The sequence below is a fragment of the Linepithema humile genome, chromosome 8 (genome assembly GCF_040581485.1).
Source record: "Linepithema humile isolate Giens D197 chromosome 8, Lhum_UNIL_v1.0, whole genome shotgun sequence".
Taxonomy (NCBI): Eukaryota; Metazoa; Arthropoda; class Insecta; order Hymenoptera; family Formicidae; genus Linepithema; species Linepithema humile.
Window position 1 is genome coordinate 1,528,924 of NC_090135.1, and position 18,639 is coordinate 1,547,562.

An 18,639-nucleotide genomic window follows, 5' to 3' on the forward strand; every position below is an offset into this window, starting at 1 on the left:
CAATTACTGTGCCAAAGAAATTTATTTTTTCCGCAGTATTTAATTGCTTTTGCATTGCGATGAGAAAAAACTTGTGCAGCTAATTTCACAGATTGTCGCTGATTTCCTTTAACATCTAAGTGAAATCTAGTAAGATTAAAGGCAATTTTTAAATCACGGGAATTGAGTGCAACAAGCTCTTCCAAAATATCTTTACTTATTAATTGATCATTCACAAGAAATCCCGAATCAAATAAATTATTTCTAACTAGTTTTATTATGTGCGGAACGTCGACAAAAACAAACACTTTCAAATTTTTGTCTGATGGGTGCAAAAAGAAACACCGCTTCTCTTCGTCTGATTTTTTTATCACTTCAGAATTCTTAGTTGAAATCTCAATTCCAATATTCATTAATTTCCATAGGCGTGCATTTGTAGGTCCCAAATCACTCGTAACCGCAACAACAGTATAATTTATTTTTTGAAGACGTGTCACGATTTCAAATAAAATTTTTCTTGTCATAGGTTGGTCAAAGTCATAAAAGATTGGTTGTCTCCAGTTTTTGATAACGCCTCAAGTCATAACAAATTGGCTTGTTTTATGCGGTCCATATATCCTTTGCTCATGACGTTCTAAGTCTACTTTATTAGAAATATAGATTTCATCAAAAGATAATACAGTCAGTTTGTCTATCACAGACAAGTCTTGTGCCTTACTCTGCATTATTTGTATAACGTCTTTCAGAATGTTCGGTTTGACATGAAAATGAGATATCCAATTTCGAAGAGTTTGTACGCAAGGCAAAGGAATGTTTTTAACTGTCCGTAAATAATTGTATGCTCTGGCACTTACTGATCGCAAGGCAATAGCAGAAGAAATGTCTTCAGCTAACCATGTCACACGGCTTTTATTTGGAGACATAATCCTTTTAATTTGTCCAGGTGTAAACACTATACGCAGTGCGTCAAATGCCATTGTTTCTGCGTTTTTTTCAACATTTTTTTGCAATTCCTGGACTTTTTTAATGGCATCTTTTTTTAAATGCTTATTTTCTTCGGCGAGCTGCTTAAATGCGATGGAGATCTGCGTATTCGCAGTAGAGAGCTGCGTATTCCCGCTAACAAGTAGCTTGTTCTCCTCTTGTAATTTTCTCAGCTGTTCCAGAAGCATTTTAGTTTCCTTCGGCTGATTGTCCAATTGTTTAGCACTGTTAAAAAAGAACAACACACAAATAAATATTAATCGGAAATGTTTCAATAATTATTTTATTTGTATAATTTTTACATTTTTAAAATAATTTTGAGAATTTTTAGATAATTTATAGATTTTATAAACAATTCGCTAAAATTGTAATATTATATAACAAATACTGAAATAATTGGAATGTTTTAAACCAAGTTACAAAATTAAAATATTGAAAATGTTTTTAGTAACCAGTTCTTCTATAACAGAAATTATGGAAAAGTATGTTATTATTGATCATTTAAATTTAGATATACAATAAAAATGTACATATACATACATATCAATTGCTTCAGCTTCCACTGGTAAATCATGTCCACTTTTCGACTGTTTATCTCGATTATTATTTTCGGATATGTTTTTGGTGCTCACAGTATTAACATCCATCTCCGTATTTCTCCTTGTACAAGCAGCAAGTTCGTTGTAAGATGGTATTCTGGATTTACTATATAATAGAATAAATATATAATTAATAAATAAATATTATAAATGCAAATTGTGTGAGGTAGATTTTCAATTTTTTATATTATTCCGAAACTATTATGAACCGCACAACAGAAGTTCATGAAAAATAAATACAAAACATTGACTACGTCAATGTACCGTCAATGATCGTTTACAGCGGTCGTTTGGTACGCGTACCAAATGATCGGTGTAAACGTAGTTATTAAATGAATAATATATATTCCTGAACTTACCGAGGTATCTTTTCTTTTGGCTCATCAAGTTGTGGTATTATTTCCTTTGGAATATTCAGCAATTTAGTTAGTATTGAGCCTTTTTTCAGACGTCGAATCACTCGTGGCTAATTTTTCGAACGTTGCTGTATCCATTTTTCTTCGATGCAATCCGGCAAAAAATGTCGCTCACATATTGCAGCTACAAATAAGATTTCTTAATAATCTGTGTCCCATGAGAAATAAAAACATTCACCCGACAGAAAATGTACATTTATATTACAAATGTTAAAAAATTAAAGATGATCAAATAGGATTTTGGTTTGACAACAAGGTTATGTCACTATATCGTAACAGTATTTGTGACATAAAATACAAAAAGGAAAAAATTATATTTATAAGCGAGCAAAATATAACTCACCACAGTTGAGTCTTATATCCCCTTCTTTTCTTTGACAAGCTCCGAGCCACTGTCTCCTTTGTTCAGGCTTTTTGGGGAAACAATATAATACCATATTATAATTTTCTCTATTACCACGGCCAGTCCGGCTTCGGCAGTTTGGAACGCAACACACCGGCATTATCACATTGATCACGAAAGCACTCAATTGATAATCAATAATGATTTACAATATAACATTCAACACAGCGAAACTTAGGATGCAGCCATATTGAATTTCGCAAAATCGCTCAAAGCGTGATTGGCTGATTGTCCCCCACTACTTTTAGTCTAGAGCGCATCCACCGGAATGATTCACCTTTTTTCTTACACCATGGCTGCACCGATGTGCAGTGTGGCGCATTTGGCAGTCCCACCGACAGAGCCTCGCCCTCCACCGCGGCTAGAAGCCGCTCCATTTCTTCAGGCGTGTCGGACACCAGTGCAATGTCCGCATAGGCCAGAATTGACCAATTAACCCCATTCAGGTCATACCCCGCCCCCGCCTCGGCAGCTGCACGCAGCACCGAGTCGATGGCGAGGTCAAAGGTGATGGGGCTTAGCGGACAACCTTGGCGCACCCCCGAGCAAATGTTGATGGGCGCGGTGTAGCCCTTGACGGGTGACACCCGTTTAGACACGTAACGATTGGACACCGCACGATTGGACACGTAATATTGGACACGGAACGATTGGACACCGCACGATTGGAAACCGCACGATTGGACACCGCACGATTGGACACCGCACGTTTGGACACCGCACGATTGGAAACGCATATTGTAAGATTGGACACCGCACGATTGGACACCGCACGATTGGAAGCGCACACTGCATGATTGGACACTGCACGATTGGACACTGCATGATTGGACACCGCATGATTAGACACCGTACAATTGGAAACGCATACTGCACGATTGGACACCGCACAATTGGACACCGCACGATTGGAAACGCATACTGCACGATTGGAAACCGCACGATTGGACACCGCACGATTGGACACCGCACGATTGGAGACCGCACGATTGCTTGTGGCTAATGCTAAGGACCATTATACATGAAAAAGTTTTAGTTGTATTCGTAAGTCTGTAGACAAATTAACTACTAATCAAAATTAAACATTTTCACAACATTTTCATAAGAGTATTTGATAATAATTAATTCGTTTGCATGGGATATCCGACTGTGATATACGATGCATTGTAAAACAGGCCTTAACGTCCTAATGACTACGATTAAAATTTTTTACATACATTGATCTTTATGGGTCATTTTGCATAAGTTACTTTTAACCGTGATAAGTTGCTTATTTGAGTAATTTCAAATAATTTTTTTTTTTACACATAAGGTATATCACTGTTATTTATAAGTGTTATTTACTAAAATTAAATAATGATCCAAGATTACAAATTAGCGATATTTTGTGTTCCAATTGTTAATTACTCTCTTTTACTTTCAATAGTACAACTAATTACCACATTACTGCTACAAATTATATATCACTGTGTCAACGTAATAACAGTGCTGTAAGAAATATGTATTTATAGTCTAAAATAATTATTTTTAATCTCTACATTAGTTGATTAATAAACTTTAATAAAATATACATGCTAATACAACATTTTTAATCAAATTATAACCTGTACATGAAATTCTGCTTTTGAACATAATGCTTTTAATTTAGATCATTAAATGTCAAATTCATTTATCACATCTAAAATTAATCACATTTAAAAAAGTTAAGAGCGACATATCCTTGCATCTGTAGTAATTACAAATGAAATTTTTAACTGATCAAATATTAAGAGAAAATCTATTGACAAGGTATGAAATTCTATTAAGTGAGAGTTCTTCATTATTGTCTCTGTTTTTAAGAATTTTATGGAATGTTATGGAATTATCTGCTGTTTTAACAATATGGTATTCCACCCGGACCACCCGCTCCAGGAATTGCTCCCAAGAGCGGACGGCCCGAGCCCGGGCCCGCCGTCTCATACGGTCGACCGCGCCGGGAGGGATATCCCCCTCTCTGCGGAGCTCCCTAAGGCTATTTAACAAATTAAGTTGTGTTTATTAAAGAATCAACGTGCTTCTACAGTTAACGTATGTTCGTATGTAAAGTATTAATGTTCCTATCCAGTAAATGCATGTATGTGTATACTTTAAAATAGTCTGTAGGTTATCCATAGAATGCAGAGTAATATATTATCTACATCACAGTACTTAAAACTCAAACAATATGTGTCGTATCTGCTATATCTATGTATTTTTACAAATACATGTATGTAAGTGAAAATGTAATCAATTTAAGCCTTGAATTATGTGATATATATAGCATATCTACATAAAATATGACAACTGTCATACTTTATTAAATCTACTTGGATTAAGTCATTAGTTAAAGAAGCTTTTATGTGCATGGCATTTTCTTTAATTAATCATAATGTAAGAATGATCCATAAAATTATAAATTTAAAGCTTTTGGATATGGATTACTAACAAGTAATCCATATCCAATTTTCCTACATTGAAAATTATCAAAATCTCATGTAGAGAGGATTTCTCCATGAAAAAAAATTAATAAGAGAAGTTTTTATTTTCTATTAATTATATCATTTTTTACTTGGGTCAGTTTTTATCTATTTTTTAAGAATTAAATTTATAAATAATTAGCCAAGAAAAGAAAAAAAATTATCATGCTTGATCCAAGAAATAATAGTAAAAGAAACTTTAATGTAATTTTTAAATCATGTTAATTAAATTTTTATCTTTATTTTTCTTAAAATGTTCTTCATGTAGGTTGAATTATTTTTGTAGTCAATTAATAACTCAAAAATTTGTTTATTTATAAAATGGTAAAAGAAATTCTTGTTCAGAAACTCACAAGTATTTGACATCTGTCGTACTTAACAACGAATACACCATGTAATACATAGTATTAGTTTTTGAATGCAACACTTTAAAATACATGCTTTACATTTTAATTCATATATGTATATTACCTCTATAGAAAATAAATGTATGCCATCCTAAAATATTGTAACAATAAAAGAGACTTTAATATTTCAAGGAAATCTTTAAATTATATGGATGAACGCTGATATTTGCACAACATGTCACAAAGATTCTAATAGCGGATAAAATATTAAAAAAACTTTTGCTTAAAAGAATCTCATGTCTTGTTAATGGATTCTCTTCTAATACTTGATAACAGCTAGAGAGCTGCCTTGTAAATTATTTTGGATGCACAGAATATATGACTTGAAGCTCTTTTAAATCTGAAATAGGCATTTAATGATTTTAAATAGCACAATATATTTAAATTTCATATAAGCACAATAATTTTAATAGAACTTTATTAGCACATATCACTATACATACTCTATTAAGATTTAGTATGTAGGAAATCTTAAAACTTCTGAAACAGCAACTTGCATTGTAAATGACTTCTCTCACAGCACTAATGGATATTGCACAATGATATGTTTACCATCATATTGACACCTGTTATATTATCGAAAACAAAAATTAATTATTTATTGAAAGATATTGTTATAAATAAATTAATATGATGTAATAAATCACTAAACTTTTCTTATTAAAAAGTATTTAGATAAACATACAACACTTGCTTAAAATAGTGATATAACTAATTAAAATTCAAAGAATTTGTTACAAATATTAAATATAATTATTTTAACTTCTGATACATGTCTTCCTGATTATTTTATTTCCTCTTTTTACAAAGGCATACAAGCGCAATGTTATTTTGCAGAAATGAGGATATGGAGAGAATTTACACTGAGACGCTCTGAAAACAATAATATAACTTATTACAGGGCAATACAATAAGAAAGGTTAAAAAATATAACAAAATATAACACGTTATGCAAGGAATAGTATAATTTTTAATTATTTGAACATAACATACACACACTATGTAAAAAGTAGAAATATGCTTGCTGAGAAAATTGTTTGCACATATTCTTTAAAGTTACAACACTCCAAATTGTCACTGCGAGCTCCGTAATGATTATGACTATTATGTATCACATTATAAATTATATTGCATATTACGTTCTCGTGAGAGAGAAGAATCGGTTTCGACCGCGGATGACGATTATGTGTTGAAGAAACTGTTCGCCAAATCAAGTAATTAACGTTTAGATTTAATATTGATTTATTTATTAAATCCCATTTATAATTTGTATCTTTATAATACTTTAAGTACAAAAAGAATCAATCCAACTTAGTGGAATGCTTCAATATTAACCGATTTAGCAAAACACACATATTTTATCGATTTAGTATGTAAGCTAATATATAAATTTTATAGTTAATATTTAAAAGTAACAATTACAATTATAATACATTTATTAAAGTCTATTTTACATATATACGTTCATATACATACATTTTGTATTTTATGTTTCAGCTGTCAGCTCAGCCTTTCAACACGAAGCAGTATTATCGAATGTCCGTCATAATGATGATAATGAAAATACAATGCAATATACTGTTGTACAATAAACATGTATATTATGAAATATTTAAACTTACATATGTAATAACTAATTTTGCACCTTATATCGCAATATGATTATTATTACGTATCACATATCAAATTACAACGCAATAAAAAACAAAACGCAACGTGTTTTAATAAGGAAAACTATTGAAAAACTAATGAAACTTAAAAAAATAACATCCAGCAAATTAATATTCCTCTTAAAAATCGTGAAAATAACTAAAAATACTGTTGTACTATAAATATGTTATAAAGTATTTGATTGAAACCAACATACGTAATAACTAATTTTGCACTTTATATCGCAGTATGATTAGAACTATTGTGTGTATCACATTACATATTACTACGCAATATGAAACAAAACAACGTGTAATAATAAGAAAAAGCTGAAGAAAAACTTATAAAAATAAAATGTAGCTAATTAACATATTTTTAAACAAATCTATCATGTTAAAAGTTTCAACAAATAATTAAATCTTTTAGCTTAAAGAACAGGCTTCATAACACTAATACAACTTTATTTTGGAAAGTTTTTGGCTCATGTTGCTTTGATATTAATCCATTTCAGATATTTTCTTATTCCTCTTGTTTTTTTTTTTTAATTTTCTTGTACATTTTTGATAATTATTTTCAATATTTAATTGATTTAGCTGGAATATTTGAGTTATTAGAACTGAAAAAAAATTTTAGCAATTAAAAAAATTATTGCAATTTTTTTAAATTATAAAAATGGTTCTAATGGTGACTTACTTAATAGTAAATAATGGTTTTCGTTTCTGTTTGCGTTTTGTCTCGGCTTGTATGTCTACTTTTTGAATAATAACTTGGCATTGTTGATATTCCTTTTTAGTATCTAAAAAATCAAAATTCTATAATATAAAATATATGTAAAGAAAAAGTATTTTCTTCAATTTAAACGAGCCGCGCTCCTCGGACTCGGCGCACCATGCAAACTGACCCCGCTAGATGGAACGAGCAATACGAGAAATACATCGACTGATTATCGACAGACAGGGAGACAGAGACGAGAGGAAAAGATAGACAAAGAGAAACGAGCACACGTATGCAAGGAAGAATTAGGAGAGAAAGATAAAGTAGTTAAAAGATATTGTGAAAGACTAGAGACCAAGTTAGTGTAAATAAAAGGATAATAATAGGCTTTAATTGTCGTTTCTTTGTTTACAGGTAAGAGTGTGAACATTGTAAATAGTTGTGAATAGTGAATAAATTTTAAACTTTGTTTACAGAGAAACATATTGTGTCGATTATTATCCGTGAACGACCTAAGAGAGGATAATTGTCTTATAAAACGACAATTTCAGTCAATATGGAAAAACTACAATTTGAGTTTACAGTAGTAGCATCAAACAAGGATGACAAAACAAATATAATTAGTATAACCTCAATTAATACAGAGGAAGGGAAAAGGTATGTCCTACCTGCAGAGTTTAGACATATAGGTTATCACAAGGAATTAACAAAAACAGAAAATTATAGTAAATTAAAAAACACTCTGAAAACAAGACACCAAAAAAGAAAAGTGTGGATAAAAATGACAAAAGAGTTAAAAAATATTTACATAGATGAAGACCAGAATTTGCAATTTGAGAACCAATATCTAGAAGAAATAGACGAGGAAAAATCAGAAGATAAAACACAAAATGATAACTTAACAAAAATATTGGAAAAACTTGTGGAGTCATCAAAAAGAAAAGAAGAAGGGAAGAATTTAAAACAAATTTCGGAAAAGTTTATGATTGAAAAATTTACCAGCAAACATTCAAACGCGAAACAATGGATAGAAACATTCGAGAAAGAGTGTACAAGATTCGACATTATAGAAGATGAAACAAAGATAGAAATACTAAGATTGTTTTTAGACAGATCCTGTTCAGACTGGCACTGTGCAACATTAACAAAGTTAACTGTTGAGGCCAGATGGGATGAATGGAAAGATAGATTTTTAGAGACCTTTGCGGATAAAGGATGAAGCACTGTGAAATATGCTTTATCATTTAGATATAAAGAAGGAGCACTTACGGATTATGCAATAAAGAAAGAAAGACTTTTGTTAGACATGAATAAAGATATAGATTCAAAAACACTGACAACCCTAATAGCAATTGGATTGCCAGAATTTATTATAAACAAAATAGACAGAGAACAATGCCAAGATTCAACCGCTTTATTTAACGAAGTCAGGAAATATGAAAATCTAATATATAAAAAAGCTTATCTACACAAAAATGAGTTTGGATATAAAAAGAAAGGTGAAGAAAAAAAACCGTGCAGAACATGCGAAAGTTTGAATAAAGGCATTAGATATCATCCTGCAGAAAAATGTTGGTTCAAAACAAAAGACGAAGGAAAATATACCAACACAACAAATTTAGTAGGTAACAACTCAGTTATTGATGTAAAGTTAAACACCGAGAAAAAAAACGAATAAACACACCATTAATCAGGGTCAAGCTATTAATAGAAGATAAGCTAGAAATTCAAGGAACATATGATCCAGGATCTCAGGTATCACTTATAAATTCAAGACTGATTAAAATAAAAGAAAAAAAAAACGATGTAAATAAAATATACTTGAAAACGGTTAATAGTGTGGGAACAACAAAAAAATTAATTACAATTAAGATAAAAATATTTGATACTGAAAAAAAAATGGACGTGTACATAGTTGAAGAAGAAAACTTTCAGGACTTCATCATTGGACTAGATATGATAAAAAACTTTAAATTAATACAGAACGAAGATTTACAAATTTCATAGAAGAAAGAACCAGATTTAAAAATAAAAACAGATAATTACAATAAAAATAAACAATGAAACCGTGTGAGCTTCGGCGGACGCGGATTAGCTCGCCAGAATCCAGGTTCGGTCGGTTGGGGGTATGTCAAATAAACCAAATACTTGTTTATCAGAAAAATAATGAAACAGTGTTTATTGAGAAAGATGTTGATACGATTTGCCTCGAATGATCTGCTACAATGCTCGTGCATACATGCGAAGCGTGTGCAAGATGAATTTGAAATAGTATACAAATTAGCCAAATATCGGTGAAGCAATTAACAAGTGATAGCGAAATAGTTCTTTAAAGCGGCGTGAAATGAATACAGAGTAGCGTGTGGATAAATGCGGAGTATCGTTACTGGTAAAATAATTATTTGAGCAACGGTGGAATAATTATTTTAAAGCGGCGCAAAATATAAGTAAAAGCAACGTGAAAATAAATGCAAGATATCGGCAAAGGCGAAATAATTATTTAAGCAATGGTGAAATAATTATTTTAAAGCGGCGCAAAACAAAAGCGAAAGCACGTGGAAATACATGCAAGATATCGGCAAAATGAAATAATTATTCGAGCGGCGACGAAGTAATTATTTAAGGCGGCGTAAAATAAATGCGAAGTATACGTGAAAATCAATGCGAAGTATCGTAATAATGAAATAATTATTTGAGGCGACGGTGGAATAATTATTTAGTATGACGTGAGGCGTCCTGGTGCGGTCGGCGAGAGCGCAAGCGCGGGCGATCGTGTCGCAACGGTTGGTACGAGACGGAGCGCTCGTCGGTGAGTGCGTTCGTAGTATCGCGAGTCTGTTCGATCGTAGATCGATGCGGACTATTCGGCGGCGCGGATTGGTCGACGCGGTGTTGCTTGCCGGACGGATTACCGTTATGAAATCCCGGCGAATAAACGCGGTGTGCGGACTTAGGCTGCCGATTACGTTCGGCGGGAGTACGAGGATGCTCGTACGAAGACGGAATTTAGAATAGCGACCTGGCTAGGTATGCGGAAATGCCCGCAATACAGAGTTCGGTGGCCTAGAGGAACCAAGTACGCTTGGCGGGTATACGAATATATTCGTATCCTGGAATCAAAGAATACCGAGGACGCTCGGCGGTACACGAGGATACTCGTGTGCTGGCACAGGTATAGAGTCCGAGTATGCTCGGTCGGGACTACGAGGACGCTCGTAGCAGGGTTGTTCGCTGTCGATCAGCGAACGGAGTCTGGTGAGAAGACGTTCAGCCGGGCCTCTTTTATACCCGGCTGGCGGCCGAATGATTTCGAATCGGCAAGCATCGGCGGTTTCGGCGGCGAGTCCCCCACAATACGGAATTTCGGAACGGTCGGGTGTGGGGGATTTTCGGCGGTTGACCGCCGTTGTTTTTGATAGGAAATTTATCGGCGCGCGATGCGCCCTTGGTGGGCTACGGACGATGGACGGTCCGTAGCCGTAACGATGCAGCGGGCTGCATCGTTACAACAATACTTCGTAAATTTTAACGAACACATCAAAGAAGATGAATTTAAAGTTATTCTAGACCATTTAGATAATATAAAGAAAACCAGGATAAAAAAACTAATAGAAGAATATAACCCCATATTTGCAAAAGACAAATATGACATCGGTTCGGTAACAGACTATGAGGCTAGAATAGATCTAATTGTGGATAAATACTGTAGTAAAAGACCATACAGATGTACAATAGAGGATAAAAAAGAAATTGAAGAGCAAGTGGGGAAGTTACTAGAGAAAGGAATAATTGAAGAATCCTACAGCCCTTTCGCTGCGCCAGTGACATTAGCCTATAAAAGAGATAAAGGAAAGAGATCTAGATTATGTATAGACTTCAGAGACTTAAATAAGATTATTATACCACAGGCCCAACCATTTCCACTAATAGACGACCTGATAATAAAAACAAGAAACTGCAAATACTATACTACACTAGATATAAATTCTGCTTTTTGGTCGATCCCACTACGCATTGAAGATAGAAAGAAAACAGGATTCGTAACACAGGATGGACACTTTCAATGGACATGCCTACCATTCGGATTAAAGACGTCACCAGCAATTTTCCAAAGAATTTTATCCAACATATTAAGAAAACATAATCTTAAAGAATTCATAGAAAACTATATAGACGACATATTAATTTTTTCAGAATCATTTCAAGAACATGTAGAACATATAAAAAGAGTACTGGATGCGATAATAAATGAAGGTTTCAGGTTAAAACTAAAAAAATGTACATTTGCAGCAAAATCAGTGAAATATCTCGGACACATAATAGAAAACAATACAGTGAGACCAGTGAAAGATAATTTAATTTCAATTCAAAATTTTCCAACCCCTAAAACACAAAAAAATATCAGACAATTCTTAGGAAAAGTCAATTTTTATCATGAGTACATACCGAAAAGCTCGATATTGTTAGACCCACTACATAGATTATTGAGGAAAAATGAAAAATTTATATGGGCAGGAGATTGTGAAAGGTCTTTTACAGAAATAAAAAAATTGCTATGCTCTCAACCAGTGCTAGAGATATTCGACAAAGATTTGCCTATACGGATTTACACAGACGCATCACTTGAAGGTATAGGCGCAGTATTAAAACAGGTACAGCACAACGAAATAGAGAAGCCAGTAGCGTACTTCTCAAAGAAATTAAACGAATCCCAAAAAAGAAAAAAAGCGATATATTTGGAAAGCCTGGCTGTCAAAGAAGCGGTAAAATATTGGCAACACTGGTTGATCGGTAGAAGATTTGAAGTGTATTCAGACCATAAACCGCTAGAGAACATGAACATCAAAGCTAGAACGGATGAAGAACTAGGTGACATAAATTATTATTTATCACAATACGACTTTCAAATAAAATATGTCCCAGGAAAAGATAACGCCGAAGCGGATTGCCTAAGCCGAAATCCAGTATTAGAACCAAGCGAGAATACGGAAGAAATACTGAAATTAGTAAATTTAATGAAGATAGAGGAAATAAAGATAGACCAAAATGAAAATAAATGGATAAAGAAAAGGGAAGCAAAATTAATTAAAAAAGATGGAATATTCTATAGAAAAATCAGAAATAAAGAGAAGATAATTTTATCCGAAGAATCAAGTATAGAGATAATAAAAGAAATACATTATGAATGGTGCCACATAGGGATCAGACAAACAATAAATAAGATATGTCCATATTATACAGCCAGAAATCTAACAGAAAATATAAAAAAAATATGCAAGACATGTGAAATATGTACCAAAAATAAGTCTAGAGGCCAAGAAAAATATGGTCTGATGTCACAGTTAGGACCAGCAACCAGACCGTTTGAAATAATGTCAATAGACACTATTGGAGGCTTTGGAGGACTAAGATCGACAAAAAAATACCTTCACCTACTGGTTGATCATTTTACCAGATACGCAGTTATTACAACTTCGAAGACACAAAATGCTACTGATTTTATCAAGCTAGTAAAAAACGTACTAAAAACAGACAAGATTGAAACAATACTCACAGACCAATACCCAGGCATCAATTCGAGGGAATTTAAAGAATACCTAGAAGAAAACGATGTTAGACTGATTTTCACTGCTGTAAATGCACCATTGTCAAATGGCTTAAACGAAAGATTAAACCAGACGCTAGTCAATAAAATAAGATGTAAAATAAAAGAAGGTAAAAAGGAAAAAGCTTGGACAACGGTTGCTAGGGAATGTGTAGAAAGATACAATGAGACAGAACATACGGTCACTGGTTTTGCACCAAAGTATCTGCTGGATGGCACGGACACAAGTATTTTACCTAAAGAATTAAGAAGAGGACAACACCAGGAGGACTGGGTGAAAGATAAGAAATTAGCCCTAGAAAGAACCATTAAGTCACATGATTATAATAAAAAATTATTTAATAAAAATAGGAAACATCACGAGTTTAATACAGGTGACATGGTATATATAGAAAATGGTAATAGATTAAACAGGAAAAAGCTAGACGATTTGAGAATTGGACCATTTAAGATAACGAAAAAAATATCGAACTCGATATACAAAATTAAGACTAATAGAAAAAAATCAGAGACAAGCTTGTTCCACATAACAAAACTGATCCCAATATCGGGAATGGATGAGGACACAGATGAAGAGGATTAAACCGGAAAACCTAAGGTGAGAATGCGCTGCGACGATTCTCATCCTAGGGGGGGAGATGTAAAGAAAAAGTATTTTCTTCAATTTAAACGAGCCGCGCTCCTCGGACTCGGCGCACCATGCAAACTGACCCCGCTAGATGGAACGAGCAATACGAGAAATACATCGACTGATTATCGACAGACAGGGAGACAGAGACGAGAGGAAAAGATAGACAAAGAGAAACGAGCACACGTATGCAAGGAAGAATTAGGAGAGAAAGATAAAGTAGTTAAAAGATATTGTGAAAGACTAGAGACCAAGTTAGTGTAAATAAAAGGATAATAATAGGCTTTAATTGTCGTTTCTTTGTTTACAGGTAAGAGTGTGAACATTGTAAATAGTTGTGAATAGTGAATAAATTTTAAACTTTGTTTACAGAGAAACATATTGTGTCGATTATTATCCGTGAAGGACCTAAGAGAGGATAATTGTCTTATATATATACAATGTACAATAAAAATATTAATAAAATATTATATATACAAGTTGTTCAAAATGTGTCAAGACAGCTGGATATTTCTAAAAATATACATTTTATAGAAAAATATTTTAAGCAAAAGTTACAGGATAGAAAGTAATATATTTAGTTTTAAACCCTGATAAATATTTAACAGTGTGAAACTTAAATCAAAAATTTAATCGTTAACATCATTAATTACATTACTTTATATTATGTAACTTTTGTCTAAAACATTTTTGTATAAAATGCTTTTCGAAATATCCAGCTATCCTCATACATTTCGGATATCTTGTATATTAGATTATATACAATTAATGAATCTAAATTTGATTATTGACATTGGATAAATAATTTTCTTGTATATACAGTATCGAGTTTTTTTATCGATATTATCTATAATAAAATAAATTTACATAAAAAATTATTACAACTTGTAATGTTAATCACAATTATATTATAATTGAAAATAATTGATGTTAGTTTATAAGTTACTTATTATAATAATTTAAAATAATAATAATTTTACCTTCCAGTTTGTTTGAATGGTCAAGATTAGTGTTTTGTTCGGAAAAATGAGTCATTTTTGTAAATATATCTTGATTATATATAACTAAAAATAAATAGGTGATAAATTTTTGTTTCTAAAATGCTATCAATATTTTTTAAATACATATTTTATTATTACCTATTTTTTATGATTTTTTTATTTATTTATATTTCTATATAAATAAGATAAAAATTATATATATTACCTTCAGATTCATTCAGATTATTTTCAAATGTAATATTATGTAAATAATCCACAGTTTGATCCATATTTTCAACATCAGTATTTGAAACTATAAATTATATATTACTATATATAATAATTTTACCTTTAAGTTTGTTTGAATTATCAAGACTGATATTTTGTTCGGAAAAATGAATGATTTTTGTAAATATATTTCGATTATATATATGTAATTTAAAAAAATAGACGATAAATTTTTATTAAGTACTAGCTTAAATACTATCAATAATTCTTTAACGTATATTTTATTATTATCTATTTTTAAACAGTTCAAACGATTAACGGATTCGACTATGCACAATTACTATCATCAAAAGCATTTCATAAATTATATTTTATTTGTAAATAAGAAAATAATTGAACATTTAAATTTTATTAGAATCACGTATGTAATATTAAGTGCTTTTAATGTATGTAAATTTAAATGTCTAATTTTATTTCTTTATCTATAAAAAGTATATAATTTATAAACTAAAAATAAATGACAATTTATTAATATATTTTGTCATTTAGAACTTAAAAAATAGAAAATTGAAAATAATAGCACACTACTTTTATAATTATCTGAATTATTATTACATCCCGTATTCTTTATACATGGATAAGTATTTTGATCTTGAATAGTAATCATAACTAAAAAATAAAATTATAAATATGTTATAAAAAACTTTTTATTTAACAACTTTTATTTAAAATATGAATAAGATAAAAACTTTATATATTACCTTCAGGTTCATTTGAATTATTTTCAAAAGTAGTATTATGTAAATAATCAATAGTTTGATCCATATTTTCAACATCAGCATTTGAAACTAAAAATAAATATATATATTACTTCCTCTGTGCATGCGCGCGCGTGTGTGTGTGTTCTTTACGAAATTAAGTAGCAAAATTTCTTTTTGCCACAGTTTTAAAAATATATATAGACCGTATGGTTTCTATATCTAATTAACGATGCATTAAGCCGCCGAAAAGTAACTAAGACTAAAGCTACTAGATAAATTTACAAATTATTAATAAATAAAATATTGTACAATTTATCGATAAAATAAAAATATAATACTTGTGTACACGGATTTAGCAAACAACCAGCAAACATTTTAACCGCAATATTCATGAAATCACAAAATAAAAATCCAAACAATGGCGATTATACTTGGTGGTTAAACTTGATTTTAATTTCAATTTTTTGCCAAAAATAATAAATATGCAAACAAAATAAAAAAACATACAAAAATCAGCAAATGACTAGCAGTTGAATAGCGTTTTCCAAATTATTGAAAATTATTGAATTATTAAAAATTATTGAATTATTGTTAGTAGTATTTGTCCATTTCTTTATGCATTTGCCTATGGACCAATCAATTTCCTTATGCATATGTTTATGCGACTATGCAAGTTTGTTTGAATAGATCCCTAGATTGCAGAGATCACAATGTAAAATGTAATTATTGAAGAAGAAGAAAAGAACAGAAATCGTTTTCCAAGTGCTTAATTTCTTACGGTACGTCTTAATTTTATATTATATAAATATTCCAGTTATACAATAGCGTCAAGATCTTTTTGTTTTCTTGAGCTTTTCTATTCTGTTTTTGTTCACAAGTAATTTTGTTAAATCAATTAAAGGTTATTGTATATACATTATATGGTTATGTTCCGTAATTTGCTACCAGTATTGAAAATCTATAATATATAACGTGAACTATAGATCTTCAAAATACTGATAGTGGATTACAGAATGCAGCCTATATATAACCTTTTAACTAATTTAATAAAAACATTGTAAACATAATAGAACAAAAAAAATTTAATAGAACAAAAAGATGTAAAAATCTTGAACATTATTATATAACTAAAAATGTATATTTTAAGAAACAATTAACAAATAAACAGGAAACATTTTTATACATATTATATTTTATACATTTATATTTTTTTATGTACAGTACATTTTTTATACTTGCAATACAAAAATGGAAATAATATCTGGGAAAAGAAAGGGCAGTTATTTGTATATATATGAAGGATATACATATAATATTGATAAAAGATACAATTACATATATCGTTGTGCGAAAAGACGTACTACAGCATGCAAAGGTGTGCTAATTAAAGAAAATGAAAAGTTTATTTTAGATTGTAAACATAATCATTCAAGTGAGCCTTATATAGCTGATATTTTAAATTTAAAAAAAGAAATGATTCAAATGTGCAAAGAAACCACTATAACAAACAAAGAAATATTTGATACTGTTTCTCGAAAAAATCCAAAAGCTGCAGCTTTTATTTCATATAATGCTATGAGAAATCAGTTATCAAAAGAAAAAATCAAAATGCGTCCTTCATTACCTTCGAATGTGTATGAGCTTGACAATTTGCTTCAAGGTTATGAACCTACAAAAAATATTTATAAAGGCTGTGTTATATCTGAAGATAACAAATATTCCTACATATTTACCACTGATAAGCTTCTAAAAATATTAGAGAAATGTTCTAAAGTTTTTATTGATGGTACATTTTCTGTAAGTATTAATCACTAGCATTTTATATTTGTGATTAAAGAGTATTACTTTTTTGGAATATTATTTGTAGATAATTATAATTGAAATATTGTTATAATCATATATAAATATATATTATTTTAGGTTGTACCTAGAGCACCAAACTTTGCACAACTATTTTCAATACATGTGCGGTACATGGATAAGGTATTTTGATTTTGATGACAAATGATTATTAACTCCATATACTTTTATTTCATATATACTCTTTTAAAAATGTTTTCTCATTTTCTTTTTAGGGTATTGCAGTAGTATTTATTTTGTGTGAAGCCAGAACACAATTAGTTTACAAATCCATATGGAAAGAAATTATAAAACTGGCACCTGGTCTACAATGTAATTTGCGTTTCATAATGATGGATTATGAAAAAGCATCGATGAACGCTGTCCATGAACAATTTCCCCATGTATCTCTACGAGGCTGTTGGTTTCATTACTGTCAAGTATGTCAAATATTTATTATTAACAAAACTATCAGTTGAGATTACTTATATTATTTATTTCTAATATTTATGTAGTATTTTATAAATATAGTCATTTATATATGTAAAAAAATTGCAAAAAATAGTTATATATATTAATAAATTATTTAAAAAACATTTATATATATAAACACTTATGAAATATATTATTATATATATATATTTTATTATTTACATTTTATTAATTATATATTTTATGTTTACTTTGGTAGGCTGTTCTAAAAAAGTGGAAACGATTAGGACTTTTAAACAGGGACTCGAACCAAAATCAAATTTCGGTTCGGTTACGGTTACGGTCCGAGGTTATATCCAATTTTCGGTTTCGGTTTCGGTTCTGGTCCTTTTATCGATAACGGTGACCGTAACCGTTTGGATTTCGGTCTTTTTTAGATACGATTACGGTTTACAAGTGTATAATTAACTATTGTAAAATTTATAATGTACAATATAAAACAGATAATACAATACAAAA

General features: G+C 30.8%; 1 protein-coding gene across 1 annotated transcript; it reads left to right on the forward strand.

Annotated features, from left to right (window-relative positions):
- The first annotated feature begins 7,500 nt into the window (after nt 1-7,500).
- LOC137001371 (uncharacterized) lies at nt 7,501-18,541 on the forward strand. Its single transcript, XM_067360100.1, has 3 exons — nt 7,501-8,061; nt 8,124-17,832; nt 17,925-18,541. Exon 2 carries the CDS (start codon nt 17,098-17,100, stop codon nt 17,662-17,664), a length of 567 nt encoding a protein of 188 aa, XP_067216201.1. The 5' UTR covers nt 7,501-8,061; nt 8,124-17,097; the 3' UTR covers nt 17,665-17,832; nt 17,925-18,541.
- Nucleotides 18,542-18,639: the final 98 nt, after the last annotated feature.